General features: G+C 43.3%; 1 protein-coding gene across 24 annotated transcripts in view; it reads right to left on the bottom strand.

Moving 5' to 3' along the window:
* LOC121481394 (microtubule-actin cross-linking factor 1) overlaps positions 1–24,789 on the bottom strand; it is a 334,394-nt gene that overhangs the window by 42,370 nt on the left and 267,235 nt on the right. For 23 of the 24 annotated variants that reach the window (XM_041738684.1, XM_041738691.1, XM_041738688.1 and 20 more), the window contains 11 exons: positions 11,295–11,456; positions 10,933–11,103; positions 10,107–10,273; positions 7,223–7,382; positions 6,528–6,854; positions 5,470–5,554; positions 4,700–4,941; positions 3,624–3,830; positions 2,132–2,251; positions 1,594–1,701; positions 195–413 (listed from right to left, as the gene is read on the bottom strand). In XM_041738684.1, coding sequence (XP_041594618.1) covers positions 195–413; positions 1,594–1,701; positions 2,132–2,251; positions 3,624–3,830; positions 4,700–4,941; positions 5,470–5,554; positions 6,528–6,854; positions 7,223–7,382; positions 10,107–10,273; positions 10,933–11,103; positions 11,295–11,456 — 1,968 coding nt within the window. Of the gene's footprint in view, positions 1–194; positions 414–1,593; positions 1,702–2,131; positions 2,252–3,623; positions 3,831–4,699; positions 4,942–5,469; positions 5,555–6,527; positions 6,855–7,222; positions 7,383–10,106; positions 10,274–10,932; positions 11,104–11,294; positions 11,457–18,527; positions 22,872–24,789 lie in introns of those variants that run through there. The other variant, XM_041738704.1, reaches the window with a different exon arrangement.

Below are 24,789 nucleotides of genomic sequence, written 5' to 3'. Positions count from 1 at the left end.
TGCATTTGTATTGAGGACAAGGGAAATAATTCAGTTATGTGTTTGTATTGTGCAAAGAAATTCTAGCTGATTAAAAAATAGCTTCATAACACCGAACTTACACCTGGTAGGCACTAATAAATATCTTGTTTTAAAATAAATCGTGGAGCCCACGTTCAATTCTGCAATGAAATAAAAGCCAGCATGCTCCTTACCCTCATTTCCTCTTGTTGCTGCCTGAGCTGCTCATGATCAATGGCTGGAGGAGGTAACTGTGCTATCAGTGCCCGGGTTTCCTCAATCCAGGGGCTGAGCTCCTCGTAAGTTTCCCAAAACTGGTTCACCAAGACCTGAGCCCGCTCGAGGCGGGTGTAACGCTCTGCATTGAGCAGACTAATGGCTTCATATTGCTGTATTAGAGACTCTGTCTTTTCCTATGAACAACAAAGTATAAAATTTATTACTATTATGAACCTTTTTTTAAGGAAAAATGTAGATGCATATACATTAAAAACTAAAGAATTTTAGCCTTTAATGCAGAAACTTATTAACTGGGCAAAATTACAAGTGATCGATATATTTTCCTTATACTTATCCAAATTTTCTATTTTTTCCTATCATATACATGCGTTGTTTCTAGCCTTTTTAACAAATGAAAGTAGTTTCAAAGACAAAGAAAGCAGAACACAGCATTAACCTTTTAATGATGACACATAACTTCAGACACAGCATTATTACAACAAATCAGTTCAAGACAGAACATCTCAGGGCCCATGATGGACCCTTTGGCCATCAAATTTTACTTGACTCTTCTGATAAAAATGTCTCCACAAACCCAACACTTATGCTTCATAGGTTTAAAGTGAGTAGCTCAATTTGTGAATATTTCTGAGGAAACAGTGGTTAACCATAACCTTTATATAAACAAACAAAACTGGTCTACAAAAAACAAAATAAAACCAACTCTCTTGGCCAATCCCTTTAGAAATGGGTACGATCATTTAAAAGGACCTGAAGAAAGAAAGAAAGATAGATAGATAAAATAAAATAAAATAAAGTAAAATAAAAGGACCCGAAGAAAGAATATCTGCATATGGTTCTGAAAAAATCTATCATAGATATTTTGAAAGGTAACTTGAAGATCCTTATGGACTGAAGATAAGAAGCAATTCCTCTATTATACAGAAAATAGATTTGTACTATATTTCCCATCATACAGTAGGACTGTTTGGATATTTGCGCACAAAGAGTTAGGGTGTGAATCCCCCAGAACATCAAGCTGTACTTTAAAGATTTTATTTATTTATTCATAGAGATGCAGAGAGAGAGAGAGAGAGAGAGAGAGAGGCAGAGACACAGGCAGAGGTTGAGAAGCAGGCTCCATGCAGAGAGCCTGACGTGGGACTCAATCCAGGGTCTCCAGGATCACGCCCTGGGCTGTAGGCGGTGCTAAACCACTGCGCCACCTGGGCTGCCCCACCTGGGCTTCCCCAAGCTGCACTTTAATACCATTACCAGTAATAGTGGGGGGAAAAATCTTTATCATTTCACAATTGTACTGATTCACCATGGTCAAGACAAGAGAAACACGGTGAATAAATAAATGCAATTCACCTGTAATACAGCTTTTTGCTCCTCCCCACACGTGCCAAAGATTTCACCACGATGACTGAAGAGTTCGTCCATTGAATCTTTGTGTCGAATGATGTCAATAGAGAAAGCCTTTGAAAATGAACTAGAGTTAGGTCACGAAGTAAAAGGACACCAAGCCGTGTTACCGAAATGTTAGACACAATCTATGAAAAACTCCTTACTCCTTGCTCTGATAAAGCCACATCAAAACTATTCTATGAAGTCTGACACTCTGCCTATCCCTACATCTTCAGTGCTTATCTTTTACTAGCTTACAAAAGTATCATCTCTCCTAAAAATCATCCAGAAAACTGCTATTCTTTACTAAATTAAAGAACCTATTGCTCCCTTTTCACAAAGCCAAAAATCTCTTCCTCATCTTAACAAATATTTTTAATATCTATCCATCATCATCAAATTGCATTATTCCACCTGGGATAGTCAGAAACTCTATGGTGCTCTAAGTTGGTAAAGATTCTACTAGCTCAGGGCACAGTGGATACATCAGTGTTACACTTACCTTCTGTACCTGCAGCTGAGCTGTGGTCTGGTCCTGTTCCAGGCGAATTGGACCCAAGGCCATCAGCTTTCGTTTTGTTTCAGCAACCCAAGCTAGTTCTGCATCAGCAGCTTGCTCATACTAATAGATATATTAAAGGAAAATGAGTAAGTTACGTATAACAAAAGTCCTTGTCCTTAGAATTATAATTTCTTCAACACAGAAAGGTCTGGATTTTCACTAGTATGGTTTCTATTTACAAAGTAAAGCCAAAATGGGAGAATTTCATAAAATCATAAATCAAGATGCAGACAATTTGGAATGGATTATACTTCAACAAATATGAGTTGATACTATTTCAACTTCTTTAAAAAGAAGTTACGAAACCCCATTAGTGGTCCTAGAGCTAGAAACAACAATGGAACTTGACACTCTTAAAAATATACTTCTAATCACAATGCTTTTATGAGACTGTGCTCTTTCTGCTAGTTCTTTTCCTACCCATACACCGAACAGTAGTTTTAGTTACATGATTAAATATATGGTTAAACATGGCAGCAGGCAGTTAAATCAAATTAACTTGGAAGTACTTGCTCAGCTGAAGAAGCCTAAAAACCCAGGAGAACACTCAACTTTTAAAGGGTCATGCAGAAACAAAGAAAAATGAATAACATGTTCTATGTGACTGCAGTTTAATGAGGGTCTCCCAATTTTTTTTCTCTTCAACTTTACCAACCTACACTAGTATCTTTTTAAAGAGGAAAATAAGCTCCTTCAAGTATGATTGATTTCTTAATCATACTTGATATCTTAAATATCTGGCCAAAATTAGGGATATCAATAAAGACACGTTGGGGATGCACTTGAAGTCAGAGCAAACTTCTACATGGTTCACAAAGATTTTGCTCATCACTATGAACCCAAGAAGTCATGTTATATTTACTTTGCACCATGACACATTAATAGGTGCCTATCCAGCTACAAAGGAAAGCAAATGACTTTTTCCAGAAAGCAGGAAGGAAAAAACATCAAGGGAAATATGACACCTGTGTTTACTGGGAAGGTTCTATTTTGGATGGCTCTGCTATTTTGGTTAGCATATTTGATAGTAATTATAGTTCTTGGTTCCTTCCCCTCTTCCACCACCTAATGCTAAAACAGTTGATTATGTCAAAGTAAGACTGGGATGCATTTGGACCTTTTGGTCCTAGATATTATCTACTTCTATCAGAATTTTAATGGTGCAATAGCTGAGAAGAGGGCTTGCACAGACTCTACCACAAATTCCTGTCTTCTCAAAAAAAGGTCAGATATTTTGGGTCAAACTAAGATCCATCCTCACATACCTTTACCCAATCACTTCCCATCACTGAAATAATTTGTTGCATCAGATTTAGCTTAATCTCATCATTCCTATTCCTGAGCTGGTATTTATGTGGGTCATAGTTTTGTACTTTATACACACACCCCTGGCTGCCTAAAATATTAATGCAGAGTTGTCTATAAACATTACCTGTTGCGATCTCTGAATAGCAGCATCAATTTCATCCACCCTTTGTCCCACAGTGTCACTGACCAACTTGTACTGTTCGTTGGCATCAGATACAAGTTTATCCAGCCCTTCTCTGGCTCTCCAGGGCACCAGCTCTAAGAGAGCACGGCTAACTTCATTCACTGTGTCCAACACCAGCCTGTGCTCCATGACCTCCTTCTTTAATTCCTAAGGAGGGAAAAAAAGTTTTCAGGCCATTCCTTGCTAAATTAAGCACATTAGCAGCTGTGCTGGATGGAAAGTGCTATCTCTACCACACATCCCAGCAGGGCTCTGACCTCCTTCCTCCAATTTTTTTTTTTCTTGTCTCAGATTTTTCAATCATTCCACAGCCTGACTGTAGGCTTAGCTGCTGCTTAGAACTGTCTGCAACACTTTTTGGGCCAGACTCGCTCTGGGTAAAATAATTAGTGCCTTTCTTTTTTCCTCCTTACTTCAAAAGTAATAAAATAATTCTTTAACCACATTTAACTCGGTAAGTACCTACAAAGGATTTCTGCATATCTAGAACTGCACTAGATCCTGCAGGAGAGTCAAACATAATCATGAAACACTCTCTAGAGAATGAGTTACAGAAGTACCTTTTAAAATGTTACCTGTGAAGCAAACTTCCCAGGGACCTGTGATTCAATCTTTTTCCCCCTTCAGACCATATCAAGTGGTCTTATGTAAGTCTGCCTTTATATTAAATCTTATTGTCCATAAGTAAACAAGAAACAAGGCACAACTTTTTTTAAGGTAGAGAGAGTTAGTGATGAAACTTAAAAATTTGAACTTCAGGATTTTTTTTTTTAAAGATTTTATTTATTCATGAGAGAGAGAGAAAGAGAGAGAGAGGTAGAGAGGCAGAGACACAGGCAGAGGGAGAAGCAGGCTCCATGCAGGAAGCCCAATGTGGGACTTGATCCCGGGTCTCCAGGATCACGCCATGGGCTGAAGGCAGCGCTAAACCACTAAATCTGGGCTGCCCGAACTTCAGGATTTTAAGAGGAAAAAAAACCTTTTTTTCCCTTGGGGAAAAAAAAATGACAGCTTACCTTCTGTCTTTGCTGAAACTGGGGTATCTGCTCCCCTGTGGGAGACTGTCCTCCACTGGCTGCCAGCTCCTCCTCCACCTCCCTTAGCCACCCGGTCAGTTCCTCGTAAGTAGACTGGAACTTGGTGGCCAGTTGTCGGGCTTGCTCTAAAGTTCTGAGGGCCTTGGAGCTGGTGACCGTGATGTCTGCATAGCGAGTCTTTATTCCATCCAGTTTCTCTTGGATAAGCAATACCTCTTCACCTGTGGGGAACAGCATACGATTATTTATATTTCAGAGAATATGAAGGAGTCTCCTTCTGGGGATGAGGAAGTCTCTTTAATCCCCCTTTCTTTAAGTCAGAGCTTAAATCTTATAGATGCTCTCTCCCTATGGCAGCAATTTCACCTACTATCCCACACAAAGGGAGGTGGGAAATAATACTTCTAATTAATAAAAGAAGCCACTTCTGAGTCTATTAAGATCTGAACTCAATTGCAGGTGTTTCTAGATGTTCCCAGCACCATTCCATGATGCTGGCCTTGGACACACTAGAGGGCAGGGGGAGCCACCATCTACAACCAAATGTGAGACAAGGTCTTTTAGTTTTCAAAAGATTTAGCAGAAAATAGGACTCTAGGCTGCCAGTCTCTAGGAGCACATGGTAATACCACCAGTGAACACTAAGCTTCTCCTATATACAAAGAGAAGTGGCTAGTGCAAGATGCTTATTTCAGGGATATGTGATTGTATGACTGTAGAGCTGCTAAGAGATATACTTTTCGAAGTACCTGTGGTTTGTTTTAGAAGAGCCTGACCATTTTTAATAGCTTGATCTACATTCTTCTTTCTATTAATGATTTCTTCATTTAAAGCCTGAAAGGGAAGAATAGCATTAATCTTAAAGCTATGGCATGACAAAGGGGAAGAAAGGTGAGACCACGTTTAAAGTAAGGAGACAAACACCAGGTCAGTTTACACATCAGATATTTGATTCCTTATCTCTTTGGTTACTTCATTAATTACTCAAAATAATTAAATCTGATACTTATAGGCAAGTTCTTCCTTGTATTGGCTAAGAAGAGATTTAGGATCAAATCGGTTTTACTAATCTACTGGTACCAAACCCGAGCTCAAGAAAGGCAGAAATAGAATGCAGCAGAAATGTCTACTATGTCCAAAACCAAGACTCAGATAGAAAGTTCAAGAGAAGAAAGTCAGTAAGAACAGGATGACCTCAATCAGGACCCTGCTTAAAAATTCTCAGTATTTGAAGTCAACAAAGCAGAAGAATCTTGGGTTATTTAAAACAACAACAATGACAAAACAACTGCTTTGCCTATTTTTACTATCCCCAAAGAAATGTCATCAAAATGAGATGAAAAGAGAGCAAACTGTTATTTCTATTAAGATGACAAATAATCCCTGGAATTTCAGCATATAAATTCTAGAAATATTTTAGAAGTTATAGCTATATGGTCAAACCCTGGGCAGTACTTAGGTATTCTGGTTCTGTTAAATTACATTTTCTTTCATAAAACTGCTCAGATGGAAACTGAGTGATACATTTACCTAATGATGTAAAACATGAGTTGGAATCGAGATGGTCCCTGACTGTACTCTGGATCATCTTCTATAGTTATTGATTCAGTCTGGTAAGTACAAGTATTTCCATGGACTCATCTAAGAATAGGTTAGTCCTTAGCAACAAGTCTATAACTCTGTGCTTTATGTATAAAATTAAGCTGAAATGTTTGGAATTAAAAAGAGAAAGAAATGAAGAGAAACATGAATCAAAATGACAAAACAACTTAGTAACTTGACCAATAAAAATGGAAAACATGAATACCAGGTGATCAGCATGCTGTTTCTGCAGGACATCCTGTCTGTAATCCTTTACGAACACTGAACTGAGCTTGTCCTCAACCTCAGCCAGCCAGTTGAGCACCTCCACCTCATCCTCCCCGAACAGTCTAGCGTTAGACAGTGCCTGTTCAAGCAGGGCTGCTTTCCGAGAGCCCCAGTCTTGAATCTCACTGTATCGGGCCTGCAAGGAGTCTAGCTTTTCTGACAGCACACCCTGTTCTGCAGAGCATGTCAGGGAGGAGAGGGACTGCCCAATTTTGACTGCCTGGTGCACATCTGTTGCATGGCTTTCTATTTCTTCCTCCAGAGCCTAGAAATCCAGATGGAAAAAACGAATAACAGAAACAGAATAAATGAAAAGTAAACATGAAACAATGAATAATAAATGATATAATAAATTAAATAATATAAAAAGCTCACCTACTGAAAGGCAAAAATAATATTAAAAGTGAGAACAAAAGCTTGTTTTTCCTGATGGTAGCCTATTAGTCTATTGCTGTTTTTCCTTCAAGGATGTGATTATTCTAATGGATAATTTGACCATATTTCAAATTCAACTTTTAAAAATCACCTTCCCCCCATCTCGCCAAACATATCTTCTCAACTGTTACTGGCAGTTAATTTCTAGGATTTCTGACTGCAGTGCTATGTTTTCACTTACCAACAGCCTCTCCCTACCTTGTGCCGGATGATCTGCTGCTGTATTTTGGCAGTCTGAGTGCCAACAGGTTCTGAGTTAGCAAGCTTTTTCTCTGTGACAGATAAGAAGTCAGAAATAGGCTCAGCTGTCTCATGGAATTGTTTGGCCAGAACCAGGATATCTTCCAGCTGTTTTTGCCTACACAAATATACAGAACAAACTGCTCAGGCAAAAATTTACATAACGACTGATAATAGTATTATATTCAGTGAAAGATCAATCTTTACCAGGTACATTCTAAGCATCAATAGTAAACAGAACACATATACATAGCACTCTGTGGTTTTAAAGGCTTCCCATAAGCATTGCCTTATTTTGATTGTCATAACCCTGTAAGGTAGGGGGGAGGAGGGTGTGTCTGGAAATGTTTTGGACTTGGGTCCAAAGCATATTCCATTATTACAAAAGAGAAAACTGACCCTGAAGGCTTAAAAAAAGATCTGTCCATTTCACCCAGTGAGTGTTAACAGTGCAATGAGGATTAGAATCAGACTAATACTCTTTCTCCTATGGGATGTAGCACATGTATCATCTAAACATGAGACCAAAATAAAGTTTAAAGGAGTCAAAATAAATAATCAGTTTTCATTTCTCTCCCTGTCATTGCTACCTTCACTTGTGAGTTCAGAGAAATGAGCATGTGAGGAGCAAAGGCAGACTATGAACTAGAAATCCATCATCTCCCTGGTTCCAGTGATATCAAGCACCAGAACATAACTTTGAATCCAGATCTAAGGCAAAAAAGAAAAAAAAAAAAATGACCTCGGAATAGCTGAATTTGCCAACACACGTGGCAGTCAAAAGAACTATAGACTTCACAGATCACTTGGAATCTTATTTAATATAACATTCATACTAAGCTTAGATTTCAACTATACTGTATATTAAAAGCAGCAAATTACAAAGGGGAGAGGAAGCCTGATAGGAAAAAGAAAAACCTCCACAGACCTCTGTTAACACACAGATTAATAATAAAAGGCCACAATTATGTCTCTGAATCATTAAGAAAAGAGTAAATGCTATGTCATTTAAAAGGCCTGGAAGTATATGGCGCACTTTAGTTCAACAAACCTTTACTAAACAGGACCTGTGCTGGGTCCTATGCTGTGTGTCCTGGACAAATTATATTTTATATATAAATCATTTTATATATAATTATTCACTCATTCAAGAGGAAAAAAGCACGCATGCAAAAGTACATAAAATAATGATAAAGATACAAATAAAGAATTACAGTAGTTAAGAGGAAGGGGAGGGAACAAAGAAAAACTTCGCAGGAAGAAGTAAACATAGGTATTTCATGGAGGAGGCAATATTGTCAGTAAAGACATGGAATTACAAAGTGACAGAAGATACTGAAGAATATGGTGTACTTCACCTACAACATAAGGAGTGAGAAGAAGAGCAGAAACTAAGAAATGTGGGTTAGGGCCAAATGCTGAGGGCTTCCCGTGTTGGGTTAAAGAGTTTAGATTTTATTTCATAAGCAATAGGGAGTCATTAAATTTCTGAGCAAGGCAAAAGGGAAGCTGGAGAGTAAGCAGCAATGGAACAATGAGTTAGAGAACTAGCTACCTCAGGTGAGCTACTTCAAGTGGACTAGTGCAAGACAGGAACTGAGGTAGGTGAGCGGGAATTAGAGAAATGGATGAATCGGGAAGACATTACAGAAGTAAAATGGACAGAATTTAGCATCCTAATAGACATAAGACATAAAAGAGTACGGAAAAGGCTAAAAATGAGGTTAAGGTTTGAAGCCTAGATAACTGCAAATGGCACTATTAATGGAAATGGACAAAGAGAAGGAAAAAAGCAGTGCAATCTGGAAATAAAAATAAGGTGAGTTCTCTCATTTTTGTTTCTCCCTCTAATATGGAACAATACTTTGCAACTCAGAATTAAGCACATCACAGGCCAGTGGAAATAAGGAGCCTGAAAAGCTAGATAGCTGACAACTGACAGTGGCTACCTAGAAAACTGAAAGCATACAATCATAAATGATTGCCTATACTACTCTCATATGGATTTCTAACTAGCTAGCATTTATTTTTAAAATTGGGGACAGTACGGGATGCCTGGGTGGCTCAGTCATTTAAACTGGGCTTCAGCTCAGGTCATGATTCTAGGGTCCTGGGATCAAGCCCTGCATTGAGCTCCCTGCTCCTCCCTATCCCTCTGCTACTCCCCCTGCTTATGTTCTCTGTGCCAGAAAAATAAGTAAAATCTTTAGAAACCAAATAAGCTGCAAACAATAGAAGCCAAAAGACATTCAGGCAATGCTGGGGTATAGCTATGGAAGGAGAAAGTACTTCCTCGGAGGAGAAAAGCATACTGCCTATCTTTTGGCCACTTATTGAAGACTACTTATACATCCCTTAAATGTCCATATATTTAACAGAATCACAGACTAGCTCTGGGATGCAAAAACATCTAATATTGGAATAAGCTATCAGAAAAAAAATATGATAGATTTCAATTCCAAGTATCAAAAGTATTATTTATAAATATGAAGAGGAAAAAATCTGTTTCAAAAACTCAGAAAATAACTTGGCTGGATTGCAGGCGTTGGTGTCTGTCGGTTTGGAACCGTGATTATATCTCAGCAGAAAAACAACACAGAGCAATGAGTCTTCCAGTTCTCAGAAATTCATGGAGTAGCTGAGGCTTACTTCCTGAGAGTGACTGTGATTATGAGGATCATCTCCAAAAACTTATTCCTCTTTAAGACAGAAGCCATTATACACCTTCTAGAGTGCTCTATGACTCACCCAGGACCTTTTAGAGCACCCTAACAATAGGAAGTCAAAAACTGAACAAAAGAAACCTTCTCTGACCCATTCCTCCAAACCTCTTTGGCCTTACCTGGCTGCTGCCTTGCTGAGCAGTCCAGTCCATCTACTTTCAAGACCTTCCAACTGACCAGTGATTTTCTCTCTATCAGCCAGCTCAGCTGACTGGGCTATTCTACCTCCTTCTGCTTGAAGCATATCTACTGTGGCCTTTCGATCATCGAGGAGCCGCTGGAGCAACTAGTGCATATAATGTTTAAGGAGAATGAAAAGCAGTAACACAAGGTCACTTTAAAATCTGAATTCAGAGAAAGAAAATACAAATAAACAAAAGATCCCCAAACCCCACCCCACCAAATCCTAAAGTGAATCAAATAATGGTGGCTTTTTCCCCTGTCCTGAGGCAAAAGCATGGGCTACAGTATAGCTCCTACCACCCACGTAAACTTCTCATACACTGACTTTAGATACACAGTCTTTAGATGAAGGAGTGATGGTCATTATGTGGCTAACAGGGAACTTACTTTGAACCAGGAGGAAAATGAGCTGAAATGGGAATTAAACAAACAAAAAATATAGATGGAACCTTATACATGATATACAACCTTATTCAGACCATTGCTGACCCTGAAAAAACAAAAAACCTCGTAAGATAGAGCTGTGTATGAAACACCGAAGCGGGACACAAACAAATACAATTGTTGGGTCTAATACGTGCCACAGGCAGCTGGTAGATTCAAAAGGAGGCTGAAATCAGCTTCCACCTTTCTTTTCATGATCATACAAACTAGGTCAGGAGTCTCCTAAAACTCCGGAATATGCTCCCGAACTCTAAACACATGTGTTGTCTGCCACTCCCTACGGCTGTTCCAGTTCACTGTCCCAACATTCTCGCTTACCTTCTGTTCTTGGATCTGTGCTTTCACCACTTTATACTCGGCAGATGGAGGTTTCTGATTGGCTATGAGCTCCTCAGTGTCTGCCAACCAGCTGAGCAACGGCTCCAAGGCATCTTGAAACTTCCCACAATGCAACAAAGCCTCCTGCAGTTGCGCAATCCTTTGTGCGACCTGTATCATAGATGCAGAGGCTCATTATGAGAAAGGAGGGAGCTTTTAAAATCACTGACGTCCCTTTCGTAACTACAGATTACAACTGCTAAATTTATATTTGCATTAAGATTGCAGGGAAACCTCAGATTGAGATGTGTCTTTTCTAAGTTATCCATTCCTGGGGCACTAGCTACCCCCTGGTCACTCACCTTTTTGTTCAGTGTGTTCCATCGAGCATTGATCTCTTCCATGTCATGTTCCAAACCCTGCACGTCACAGTTTTTTCCGGCACTCTGAATCAACCCCTGGCCGAGTCCATTCACCTGCTGTAGCTTCATTTGAAGGGGATCCACCTGTTCTTTCTGAAACATCTAGATAATTGCAAGGCAAAGATTTAATCTAAAGGCAGCATTCAGACCCTTTATACCACATAATGACTGGTCATTCTTGGGAGATTTCAGATTTAACAAAGGAGCAGCAGGAATAAAAAGAGAAAACAAGCCATTTGTACAGGAAACTATCAAGGAAAAAACGTGATTTCATATTTCAATAGATCCTCCTATGGACAAGTAATTACAGAGAGTTATGGCACTACTTAGGTCTTTAACTCAATGATTCATGGTTGGTTGGTTGGTTTCTGCTTGCTTAATTTTTAATGCAAAAAGCTATAGAGAACACAGAAGCATCAGCCTCAAGGTATCATAAAAGTGTGATATATATCAATCCTAAAAGGGAAGAATAATACCAAATGACCAGTACTGAAGATTAAAAATACCTTGGGGAATAGTTTTTAACTGACCACCGATACATGCGATGCTCTTCTTTGAGTAGGGCTAATAACTCAATTAGCCAAAAACATTATTAATGTTGTGAAAAACGCCAACCTCATAGCTTAATTCCCCTGTGATCATTTAAGTCCATTCTGCACCAGAGCCACAGACCACACACCGCTAATAATTTTGGAGCAGTATTCCTGAGATTACAAAGGGAAATGTGTCACTAATACTGGGAAATGCCCTTACCAACTTCAGACACATACTCTGAAATGCAGATATACATAAAGTATTTTAAAAATTATAATACTGCATATCAATGTTTATCATTAAACAATGGAATTTTAAAACAATGTGAAGGACTGTAACCAAAAAAGTGTGTTTCTTTTTACTGCAGCTAATAAGCTCTATTATGATTTAGAAGTTTCTTAAAGGAAACAAAGAGAAGAAAATAATACTTTGACACTCAAATGGTATTAAGGAAAAGAACGAAATAAGTAATTGTCTCTAAGATCAGAGTTTCCTCAATTATAAGAGGATAAAATCAGCCACCTTCCATACATTTTATAGATCCATTCTGGATCTATTTCCACTCTTTTTTCTCCCATAAATTGTCCCTTCAGTTTCAGTGATACAGGTGAGTTGATTAAAGCCAAAGAATGACAGAAAATGGAAGAGAACAAAAATATAAAGGAAAAATATAAGTTTGGGTTAAGATTAATTTTGGCCCATATGAGACTACAGATCACACTTGGATTAGGAAAATGATCCTTGAAAGAATGGGCTATGGCTGGATAAGTGAGTCATCAGGGAGGACAAGCCCTAGGGAACACTAAAAAAAGGAAGGTTACAAAGGTAATTACCAGTGAGCTTCATTTTATACTATAATTTGATTACACCATATTTTGTTAGGCAACACTACAAGGCGGTTCAGCTAAAAATTACTGTTTCCCCAACAACATGATTCCCAGAAAAAGCAAGTGCTATGATTCCATTTTCTACTAAAGATGTTTTCTTTGGGGAAAAATCAAAGCAAAAGGGAAAAAACCAACTCCCGTGTTTTAAGTTGCTTGAGTGCAACAAAATGGTGGTGGTGGTAGGGTGTGGGGGGTTGGAAAGGCTAAGAATGAAAGCCAAAGGTAAGGAGGGAAAATGTCAAGTCCACACGGAAGAGCCCCTTTTATCCAGTAAGCAAATCTTGACTCCTACTATGACATTTAAATTCCTTTTGTGGGGAATCCCTGAGGGGCTCCATGGTTTAGCGCCTGCCTTTGGCCCAGGGTGTGATCCTGGAGACCCAGAATCGAGTCCCACATCGGGCTTCCTGCATGGAGCCTGCTTCTCCCTCTGCCTGTGTCTCTGCCTCTCTCTCTCTCCTGTGTCTTTCATGAATAAATAAATGAAATCTTAAAAATAAATAAATAGGGGATCCATGGGTGGCTCAACAGTGTAGCGCCTGCTTTTGGCCCAGGGCGCGATCCTGGAGCCCCGGGATGGAGTCCCACGTCGGGCTTCCGGCATGGAGCCTGCCTCTCCCTCTGCCTGTGTCTCTGCCTCTCTCTCTCTGTCTATCATAAATTAATAAAATCTTAAAAATAAATAAATAAATTCCTTTTGTGCGTCCAATATGAGGCCATTTCACTAAAAATTCAGTTCCTTACCCACACTGACACATTTCATGTGGTCAACAGCCACCTGTGGCTAAGTGCCTACTGTACTGGGCAGTACAGATAGAGAGAATATCTCCATGTTGGCAAGAGGCTCTACTGGGTAGTGATATAAATGACACAGAAAAGTAAAATATATTTAAATAGCCTAGTAATCTCTTTCATAATATAGAGCTAATTCTTTTTAAAAAATTTGCATTTACTTTGTCAATGAACATCTTCTATAGAAGCATTAGAGATTTCTTCCTTCATTTCTCAATCTCCACTCTATGGATTAAGTTGACAGGGAATGGGTATTTCATCTTTTTTCCAGAAGTCTGAAAATCTATGAAAGTACTTCAAAATAAATACTATCTAAATATTTATTTTGAACACAAGTGAACAGAATGTTATAGAAAGTACATTTGAAAACACTTGCTCCCTTCTCTCAACTCCCAAATAAAGCTGTTCTGCAAAATCAGTGCTTTTAGATACATTAAAATTCCTACTCCTCAGTATTTCAATGGGGCTGTGCCATGTTATTAACCAACCAGAGCTGGCAGACATTTCCCAGAGCAGAACACTAGTAAAAATTATTGTAAGAGTGTAAGATGCAACTGGGACATAAAACAGAAAATTTCCCAAAGAACTTCTTAAAACACTTATCTTTGGTAATACCACATTCTCCCAGTTTTCATCTCGCCTGATCCATTTTTTATCTCCTTTGTTCTCTTCCTCCTTCTCTCCTAGACCTCCAAATGTTCATCTTTGGGGGGTGAAGATCAGGGGAGGATGTTCTATGCTCTCTTCTTGGCAATTCCATCTACTCCCATGGCTTTAAATATTCACTATGATGCTTACGGCTAAAATTTATATGTATATCCATAAATCCAAATACTTTAATATTGCCATACAAATCAATCATTGGTACCTCAAGAACCTAGCCATTCCAAAATTGAATAGTACTTCCTATTTCCCTCTTCTCCCAAATCTGTTCTTCCCTAAATCACCAATTTATTACTGCTTCCATCTGTTCAGTTGTACAAACTAGGACCTAGAAGCCAAACTTGATAACTCCCTTTTCTTTCTCCCTCCCTCCTGACATAGAAGCCATTGTCAGGTCTTGTTGATTCTACTTCCAAAATGTATCTTGAATCCAATCAACTGCCTTTAAATCCACTGACATCTCGCTAGTCCAAGCCATCCAGACAACTGCAGTAACCTAGCAGACCTCTCTACTATCCTTGATCCCCTATAAGGCACTCTACACACAGCAGTGTGATTCTTTTGTTTTTTCTTTTCCTTTTTTTTTTTTTTAAAGATTTTATTTATTTATTCATGAGAGAGAGCGAGAGAGAGAGAGAGAGAGAGAGCGTGCGCACCAGAGACACAGGCAGAGGAAGAAGCAGGCTCCATTCAGGGAGTCTGATGTGGGACTCGATCCCAGGTCTCCAGGATCACACCCTGGGCGAAAGGCAGGCGCTAAACCGCTGAGCCACCCAGGGATTCCTGGTTTGTTTTTTCAAACCATTCAGTGTTTCTTGTATTTCATGCCAATCATCCTTAGACAAACAAATAAAGGATAAGACCAAAGAGATGTGAAATTCATAAACCCCAGCCAATGGTGAGAATGTTACTGCCAATGTAGACTGGTTTTCTCTATCTTTAAGCTGAGAGTAATGTTTTAAAAATTGTAAATAAATCATTTCACTCCCCTACTTAAAATCCTTCAATAGCTTATCATGGCTTTTAAAGTATAGATTCTTTTGAAAATGTCTTAGTCCCTGCATCATCTGGCCTCTTCCTACCTTTCCTGATTTACTTCAGGGCCCTCTTCCAGAACCTCACTCACCGTGGGCTAACCACATGGCCTTCCTAAGATCCCAAGCTCTTCCCACCTTCCATTTCCTCTGCCTGGGGTATTCTTCCCTCTGACTCTCTAAGTAACTTCCACCATCCTTTACCTGACACAATTAAATACCCCTCTTATTTATTTAAGCCTTTTTTTTTATTCAAAATATTTGCTGTGATTTGCAGCTATATACTTGTGTCTTATTTTTAAAGTTAGTTTATTATTTATTTTAGTAATCTCTACACCCAATGTGGGGCTCAAACCCATGACCCTGAGGTCACAAGCTCTTCTGGAGCGCCTATGTGGTGTAATCAGTTGGAACATCTGACTCTTAGTTTCGGCTCAAGTCGTGATCTCATGGTTGTGGGATTGAGCTCGGTGTGGGGCTCTGTGGTCAGCATGGGAGTCTGCTTGAGATTCTCATTTCCTCCAAAATAAGTAAGTAAATCTTTGGAAAAAAAAAAAAAAAAAAAAGGTCACATGCTCTTCTGACTGAGCCAGCCAGGCACTCCTATATATTTGTGTCCTTTTTGGTTAATATCTGCCAGCCCTAATAATACAGTATAAGTTCCACAAGGGCAAGGACTATGCCCATCCTATTCACTGTGGGAGCCCTGATACCTGGCACAGAGTAGGTATGCAATAAGTATTTGTCCCGTGAATGAATGAATACTTGTATAGAAATAGTATTAGAGAAGACAAATTAGGAAAGTTCTGATCAGTTGAGCGTTCAAACACTGAGCTAAGATTGTGGAGCTTGCAATTTTTTCTTTAAAAGACCTCCCTGACAATTCTGAATTTTATAGAATCCCTAATTTTATATAAAAGATTTTTTGTCTTCCATTTAACAGCTGTCTGGAAATAAGACTAAGGAAGTCTGCAAAAGAGAAGAGGGTTTAAATAGCCACAGATTGTTCTCAGTGGGCCTAGGAGCCCACTAAAGAGAGAGCAAACAAGTTCTAGCATTTTGCTTCTTCTACCAATCTCTCGTTAATGCTATTACAAAATTCATATCTATCTTAGTTATGTGTGCATTTGTGTATACACACAGAATCTAAACCACATTTTGAGTGTGATCACTTGCCGAGTTCTAAGTGTTTATGTATTAAAATGACAGGATCAGTTGCCCCTAGGAACCCTTTGGGAAGACATGAAATCCATACATCTCTCATCTTGGAAAAACTTTTTCTCTCAATAATATTTCACCAGTTTTGCAAAATTTGTATACTCGTGTCACCTCTATAATGATATTTGTTTTGTTTCATTAAGTATATTCAGAATAGCCTCTCTACATTCTTATTGGTTAATGTCCTGGCTGGGGTGAGAGCTTAGATTTCTTCTTTTGTACACAAATGCAGACATCTGCTTGCTTCCAGATATTCCATAAAGTAACCATACTTCAAAGATGATGGACCAACCTTGCTTGCAACCCACCACTGCCTTCTCCCATTTGTATCAGGCAATATTTCATAAAATGTTTACCTCTTGCAACTGAAGGGATCCTCAAAAATTACCTAGTCCCATTTACTCATTTTGTAGATGAGGAAACAGAGATCTGAGACTGATATTAAGGGTTCCTCTGAGTTCTTCCTTTATACAGTTTTGACCAGCTCCTTACAAACTTAATCCCTGTATTTCATGGATTATTGCTGTAGACTTTATACTAAAAATATTCTGTATAATCAAGAATGCCCCCGAAAAAAAAAAAAAAGAATGCCCGTGACTTTGGACAGGTTACTGGGATCCCGATGTCACTCTCAAATCCAGTAAAATTCAGAAAACGGAATCAATGCAGCAGTCTGAAAGTGATGCATTATAGCTTGATGGGATGCTATATTACAAAATATTTGGAGAAGCCCAAGGTGACACCACCACCACTAAACTAAATGAATCTGTAGCAAAGTTGTCAGCTAGTGGCCTGCAATCAAAATAACTTTTTGATTTAATTGGTGCTCTAGCAACAAGGCTGCCTGGAAAGGCTCTGCCATGGGGTGGATGTGAAACCCATCTTTCTCGCAGCAACCACAGTGAATAATATTCTGTAGACTGACATTCGGTCCATTAGTCAACACAGTCAACAGTGAATACCTACTACATGGAAGGCACTGTTTTGGGCCATGGGGATGGTATAAACTCAAAACCACCTCTGTACACCATAATCCCCGATTGCATTAGATTAGACGAAACTTCTACCTCCTTCATTCTCTACCACTGACCAAATGACACTGGGACAGTGAAAGCAGCCAATCTTAAATGTCTTTGACTAGGAGTGCTCAAGGATGTGTGAACAGTGTTCCCATTAGTTTCCTAACACATTCTGTTCTCTAACATTAAGAATCTCAGAACCTCAGGACACTTGGCCCAATTCCCTTATTTTATGGATTAGGAAACAAGAGGTCCAGGAAAAAAAGTAAGTGACTTGCTTCAGGACACAACGTTTGACAAGACGGCTAAAATACCTCTTTTTGTAAACACTATTACACCTTATCCTGGCTTTAAGAAACATATATTTGTATTAAAAAGCAATTATTCATACTTCCAGATATTGCTTTCACCCAACTTGTTCTGGTGAATTCTTTCAACTAACCAACACAGATCTGTGGAAGAGTAAGGAGGAGGATACTGACAGTGATTGAAATCTTACATACGTGTGTTTCCCATGGGTTATCTCATTATCCTCACAAGGTTCTGCCTTAATAAATAATCCAGCTGGAGACTCAGGACATCAAACTAACTTGCCAAGTGCTAAGTATCCCAGTTCTCTCTCCGAAGCTCATACTCCAGCTCCAACCTCACTGCTGACATCGCCGATTAAAGAGCAGCCACTTGATTTAGGACAGAACATGCTTCCTGCCATTTTCAAAAGCAGAATCACCCTTTCCTGCTAATAATCTTTTCCAAAATGTAAACCAACGACGGTTTACAATCCTGTTTTCCTTGGCCTTGGCTTATCACTGAATAAAAAAAAAACAAGAGTACGAATTGTCAAGCTTTTCACTAAATCAAAGTAAGACCTATTTCCCCCATAAATGCAATAGAAGGACCAGAAAAGCCCAGGGCCCCAAAGAGAACCAAAGGACTAGCTGTGCCCTTTATAATCATTAACTCGGAGAGCTTGCAAATCTCACTTTACTCCCCAGATCCTTTCCCAACAAAATGAGCAACAATTACCTCATTTGAATTTAATCCATCAGTTGCAGCCAGGGGTACTTTCCCATGCAGTACTGTGCCAGCCACCTCTTTTATTCCAAATCCTGGGGAATCGAGGTCCTCCTTGATCCATATTCTAGCAGGGGAAGCCTCCTCTAGAACAGGAGTTCCTTCTTCTGAGACAGGCACTGAATCAGTGTGGGCAAAATCTCCCAGGAAGGGTACACCAGTAGGGAACACTTCTTCCATAGCAGACACTGCAGCAGCTGGGGCTGCAGGCTCCGCCAGGATGAGCATTCTATCAGCTAGGGTAGGAGGCTCCTCCAGGGTGGGCACTGAAGCAGCTTGGGCTGCAGGCTCCTCCGGGGTGGGCGCTGCAGCAGCTGAGGCTGCAGGCTCCTCTGGCGAGGGCACTGCAGCAGTTGGGCTAATAGGCTCCTCTGGGGTGGACACTGCAGCAGCTGGGTTAACAGGCTCCTCCAGGGTGGGCACTGCAGCAGCTGGGCTAACAGGCTCCTCCAGGGTGGGCACTGCAGCAGCTGGGCTAATAGGCTCCTCCAGGGTGGGCATTGCAGCAGCTGGGCTAACAGGCTCCTCCAGGGTGGGCACTGCAACAGCTGGGTTAACAGGCTCCTCCAGGGTGGGCACTGCAGCAGCTGGGCTAACAGGCTCCTCCAGGGTGGGCACTGCAGCAGCTGGGCTAATAGGCTCCTCCAGGGTAGGCTCTGCAGCAGCTGGGGCTGCAGACTCCTCTAGGGTGGGCACTGCAGCAGCTGAGATCACAGACTCCTCCAGGGTGAGCACTGCAGCAGCTGGGATCGCAGACTCCTCCAGGGTGAGCACTGCAGCAGCTGGGATCGTAGACTCCTCCAGGGTGAGCACTACAGCAGCTGGGATAACAGGCTCACCTGGAGTGGGCACTGCAGCAGCTGGGCTGACAGATCCCTCTGGGATGTCATCCCTTGTGGTGGGCACTGCAGCAGCTGGAGCAGTCCCTCCTGGGGAGGGCTCTGCAACAGTTGGTGCATCCTCCTCGGTGATGGCCACTGCAGCAACTGGAGCAGTCTCCTCATAGGCAGACACTGCAACAGCTGGAGCAGCAGCCAGGACATCCTTCTCTACGGTGACCACTGAAGCAACTGGGACATATGCCTCTACGGTGGCCACTGAAGCCACTAGTATGTCTGCTGCTGGGAAAGGCACTGTAGCAGTTACAGCCATTCCCTCTGGGGCAGGCACCACAGCAACTGGGGCATCCTCCTCTGGGACGAGCACTGCAGCATCTAGGGCATCTTCTGTAGTGGGCACTGCAGCAGTTGGGGCAGGCTTCTGGGGGATGGGTATCCATCCCTCCAAAACTGGTTCAGTACTACTAGCCTTGGTAACTTGTTCTTCCACAAAGATACTCAGCAACAATTCTGAATCTCTCATTTCTGTCTCCCCGTTCTCTGATGATGCCACATTCAGCTTGGGCTTTGTATCATTTACAGTTTCTACTCCATCTCTGCTATGTCTCAGTCCTCCAACCAGCTGGGGCAGATTCAGAAAACCTGACTCTGCGGATTTGCTCTGGAGATCCCGGAAGATCTGCTCTGGTGAGGCTCTGTGAAGATGTGCTAGGGCTTGGTCCTCCAAAAGCTTGGCTTCATAACCCAGCTCTTGCCCCCCCCCATCCTCATTGCAGATCTCTTTAGACAATTCACAAGGGTCCACGTTCCCCAAGGAAGTCAGACTGCTATTTTCTTGATTAATAGCTCCTTTCTCACTTTCCAAATGCATTTCATCTGTTAGTAAATGTGAATCATATGAGAACACCTCTACTTCAGGTCCTGAGGTAACATCTGTTAGTTCATAGCTAAAAGCACGACTGAGGGGGACCCTCTCAACACACTCCCTAACATTCCCCTCAGAGTGACTGCAGTCCACCTGGGACAAACTGCCATTTTCTTTGGCCAGCTCAGCTACAAAGCCTGATAAGTCTTCTTCCTGGGAAGCCCTGTGATCAGTATTGGGCAGTCCTCCTAGGCCCAGTGACTCCAGATCAGCTGGGTGTGTGAACTGAAATTCCCCTGCAGTCTCGGCGCTAGAAGGCACTTTTTCACGCTCCTCCTCACTAACAGTGGAAGTGTCTCTCATGGAATAGGAGTGGACTGTAAGTTCCATAGCATTAGGCACCTGAGAAGAATCCAGGGCATTAAAATATTCACAATCCAATCCACTATCAGAGTCTTTCACCCTTATATTTAAAAGGCCTATGTGTTCCTCTTCTAAGGCAGCCCCTGGAACATGACCAATTACAAGTGCATTTTCTGCATCCTGGGATGGGGCCAGCCCTTCAGAAGAGGCTTGATTCTCCAGCTCAACTAGAGGAGTTATTCCTTCTTCACATAAACACTCCTTTTCAAGTTCAAGAAACATCTGCACTGAATCTGTGTCGGAGAGCTGTTCTGAATCAATAGGACCAACAATACATTCTAAGTCGGAAACGAGACCCTCCAGCCCCTGAGCAGTTCTGTTTGTTAGCTCACCTACAGCACTCTCACCTGTGAGTACAGAGCTGTAATCAAGAGGTGCATCCTCAAGAACAGAAGCCAAATGGTTCTTAGCTGACTGTAGGCCATCAGAGCAACAAATCTGACCAAGAGTTAGGTCGTCAAAAGTTCTCAAGACAGTGGCCGAGCAGTCGGCACCATCCTCTGCCACTGCTACAGCGTTTGCTTGTTCTCTTTCTTCAAAAATATCTGCCAGGCTGTTCTTTTTCTCATCTGCCATTAGAAAAATCTTTCCTCTCTCTGACAGTTTCTCTTCCTCCCACTCCTCCTCAGCCTCCATCATGATCCATCGCTCATCCTCCTCAAACTTGAGCTCAGACTCTGTTTTCTCTCTCAGGCTGGGAGTTATGAGAACATGCAATTCTGGATCCAACAGCTCTTCACTCAGGCAAGGGGAGAGAGGTGGCATTTCCACAGTGCAGGCTGTGTCCCCAAGGGGGTGCTGCTTCTCGCTGAAGCCTCCCTTAGCTAAACTTTTCATGGCTCTGGGCCAGGTTGCACTTGAGAATCTGTGTTCCTGCATTACATCTGTGTTACCACTTGCTGCTGCTGCTTCTGATTCTAGAGGCTGGAATTCATGGGGAGAGCGCTCACTGTGCGGCTGCAATCTGAAATCTTGGCACTCTCCACTTAAATTTTTCACATCCTGCCCTTCTGGAACATCTATGGATTTAGACACATGTTCCAGAGTCACAGACTCTGACTGAGGCTCCCTCTGGTCCAAATGACCAGAACTCTCTGTTAATGCAGAATTGGATTCCTTCTTCTCTTGCAGGGAAGGGTTTGAAACACCAGCTTCTGAAACCTCGCTGAGAGAAGCTTCAATCCTTTCTGCAAATTCTGGGAAATTGGGTGGCATGAAGGACTTCCATGATCTCCTGTTAATGTTGTCTTTGCGTTCTGCATTTGGCCGCCTTCTGGGTGGCACGGGTGCTGACTTCTGCACATCGCTGCTTAACTTTAGTGCATCAAATATTATTCTCTCATCCAGCTTTTTGCCTTCTGGTGCTCTAGATTCAAAAACATTAGATGCTGCTCCTAACGTACCATTACTGGATATAGTACTTCCTTCCATCTTTTCCATGGTGCTTTTTGATGTCTGATTAAGCTTTGACCCCTGGTCAATTTGTTCATTTATCCTCATTGTATCATATATAGATCGCTGTGGAACATAACAATCCTCTATATAGCCATCCTCTTCCTCTCCTTTCCCCAGGCAGGTGGGGTTCTGCCTTAAACAGTCCGGCCTGCTGAGTGGCTTACCCATACTTTTTCAGTCAAGATGAAACATCAACCTTTTAAAAGTTTTTCACCGGTTACCCAAAAATGCATTCTGCACAGGTTAAAAATCCTTTTACATGTTCACAACCTGGAACCACCAATCAGATCTGCCCTCCAGAAAGGCCTGCAAGTCCAACTCTGAAGTCATTCTGGGAAAAGCTCTAAGAGAAATAGCTTTTTCCTCACAGGCTAACAGCCTCATAGCTGCAGCCAGTTAAGTGGTATAATCTAGTCAACAAACATAAAATAATTCCTTGTATGGCTTCTTTTGTGGGTCTTTTAAGAGCACAGCTCTAGTTCAGTCAGTAAAAACAAAACAAAACAAACAAAACATTTGATATTGACAAGTCTTACTCAGTATCTAGTTCCACTCACTTCTCACCCAGAAGCTTTATACCAATTGTGTCCTTTAATAACAATGGCACAGCCTCCCCAGTCTTCAAGTATGGCCCAAGCTCCTAAGAATTCCTTTCATTTTATCCTCAGTTCCAGTCCTGGAGAGTCCAGCTGGTCTGAATTAGCCATCCGTCCTCCCTAGTTCGGGTGTTTGCATTTGAACTGGGCTGGTCGGCGGATATTCCTGCAACTTTAAACACAGGAAGTCCTTCATTCGGGGCCAGCTTGGGGCTTCCTGTCTCCAAAACATCATGGCATTGTTGTGGCTCCCAGAACAGCCCAGCGCTGTGGCCGCAGAACAAGGCGAGCGGAGCCGGGCGCCGGGCCTTGGAGAGGCCGGCAGGCTGCAGCCGCGGCCGAGGGCCGGTCCCAGGGCTCGCTCCGCGCGGCCCACTCCCCCGCGCCGTGCCGCGCGCCCCGAGGGCCAGGGATGCCTCACCGCAGGCTGGCAGGTGGCTCCGGGCCGCGCCCGCCTCCAGTCCCGCGCTCAGGAAGTTAGTTTGTCCCTCCGGCAGCTGAGTCCCGCGTGCTGTGGGCGCCGCCTCCCCCGCCGCTGCCAGTCCCCGGCCCGCAGCCGCCGCGCCGTGGGCTGCATGTCAAGCAGACGCCTCTATTCTCCGCCACCGCCGGCCCCGCGGCCCCGCCGTCCTCCCCGCCCGCAGCTGTCACGGTCCCGGCATGCAAACTTCTGGCTGGGAACAAAAGGCTCCGCTCGGGCCGGGCGGGGGCGAGCCCTCCTCTCTCGCACGGAGCGGCCCGCTCGCCCGCCGCTCGCCGCCAAGTGCTGGGCCGGCGGGCGGCTCTGCTCCCCCTTCCCCGCGCCGCCGCGCCGCGCCTCCCCGCCCGGGCAGCCCCCCTGGAAGCCCGGGAGCGCGACGCGGAGGGCCGAGGGGAGGAGGACGGAGGCGGAGCCGCGGCGGGGGCAGGGAAGAGGAGCGACCCGAGCCGCCAGGGAGGGGGCGGCGGAGAGGATTGGAGGCCGAGGCGGCGGGGGCGGCGCTTCGGCGCGGTTCGGGGCCAGGGAGCCCGGCGCCAGCCGCTCGGCTCCGCGAGTCCACGCCCACCGCGCCCCGGGGCACCGGGGAGAGCCCCGCCTCCGGGAGGGCGAGCGGAGGGGGGCGGTCCCCGCGCGAGGCCCGGCCGCGCCGCGCAAATCCCCTGACAAAGGAAAGCCCCGCCCTCCCCCGCCGGCCCGACCCCCTGCCGCCCCCGCCGCGTCCCGACCCGCCGGGCTCCGAGCCCAGCCCAAGGGCGGGCGAACCCAGAGGGGCGCCCCCCGCCTCCCCCACGGCCGCCCGGGGCCCCTCTGCCGGCGGGGTCGCGGCGGCTGCGGCGGGCCGCGCGCGTGGTGCTCGGCTCCAGCTCCACCGCCGAAGGCTGCCCCGGTCCCTCCAATGTCACCTTTAGCGCGCCCCCGCCGGGCCCAAGAACACGCTAGCCTTAAACGCGGCACTTTCCCGGGGTCCGAAGGCGTCCTGTTAACGAACGGCCAGAGGTCAAGGTACTAGATGAACTCTGGGCACCTTCTCTCTTTCCCTTCTCCCGTCCATCCTCCCACCAGAAATTTCTCTGCCCCCAGACGGGAGAGGTGGCAAGGCCGGAGGAAGGGGTGCGGGGCGGTGGAGACGCCGGCGGCAGAGACCCACGCCCTAACACCTGGGCTGCTTTATTGCCGCGCACATCCAAGGAAACCCGAGCCTCCCTGGGGCGGCTCAAAAGCATGCGTCTGTATTTCAAGTCTCAAAACGGAAAATACGAGAGAAAGGTGGCCCACAATCCTGTGCACAGATTTCTGGCTTTTGGAAACGCCATCCAATCACCTGGTGACTGTTAAACCGGGAAAGTACAACGGGCAACCCAGGCAACTGCCCACAGAGGCAGCTGCATTTCTGAAGGGGGGCAACACTCTGCTCCCCTTGTGATGGTCATTTTCTAATTTTGTGAAGGAAAAGCAACAAAGTCTACTAACAATTTCTGCCTCTCTTTTGAACCATGTGGTCAATATAGATGGTAAAACTTATGGAAAAGTTATTTCTGTCCTTTACACAAACAGT

This window comes from Vulpes lagopus, chromosome 23 (assembly GCF_018345385.1).
Source record: "Vulpes lagopus strain Blue_001 chromosome 23, ASM1834538v1, whole genome shotgun sequence".
NCBI classification, from domain to species: Eukaryota; Metazoa; Chordata; class Mammalia; order Carnivora; family Canidae; genus Vulpes; species Vulpes lagopus.
Note: the sequence above shows the minus strand (reverse complement) of the source record. Positions and strands in the feature narration are given on the sequence as shown.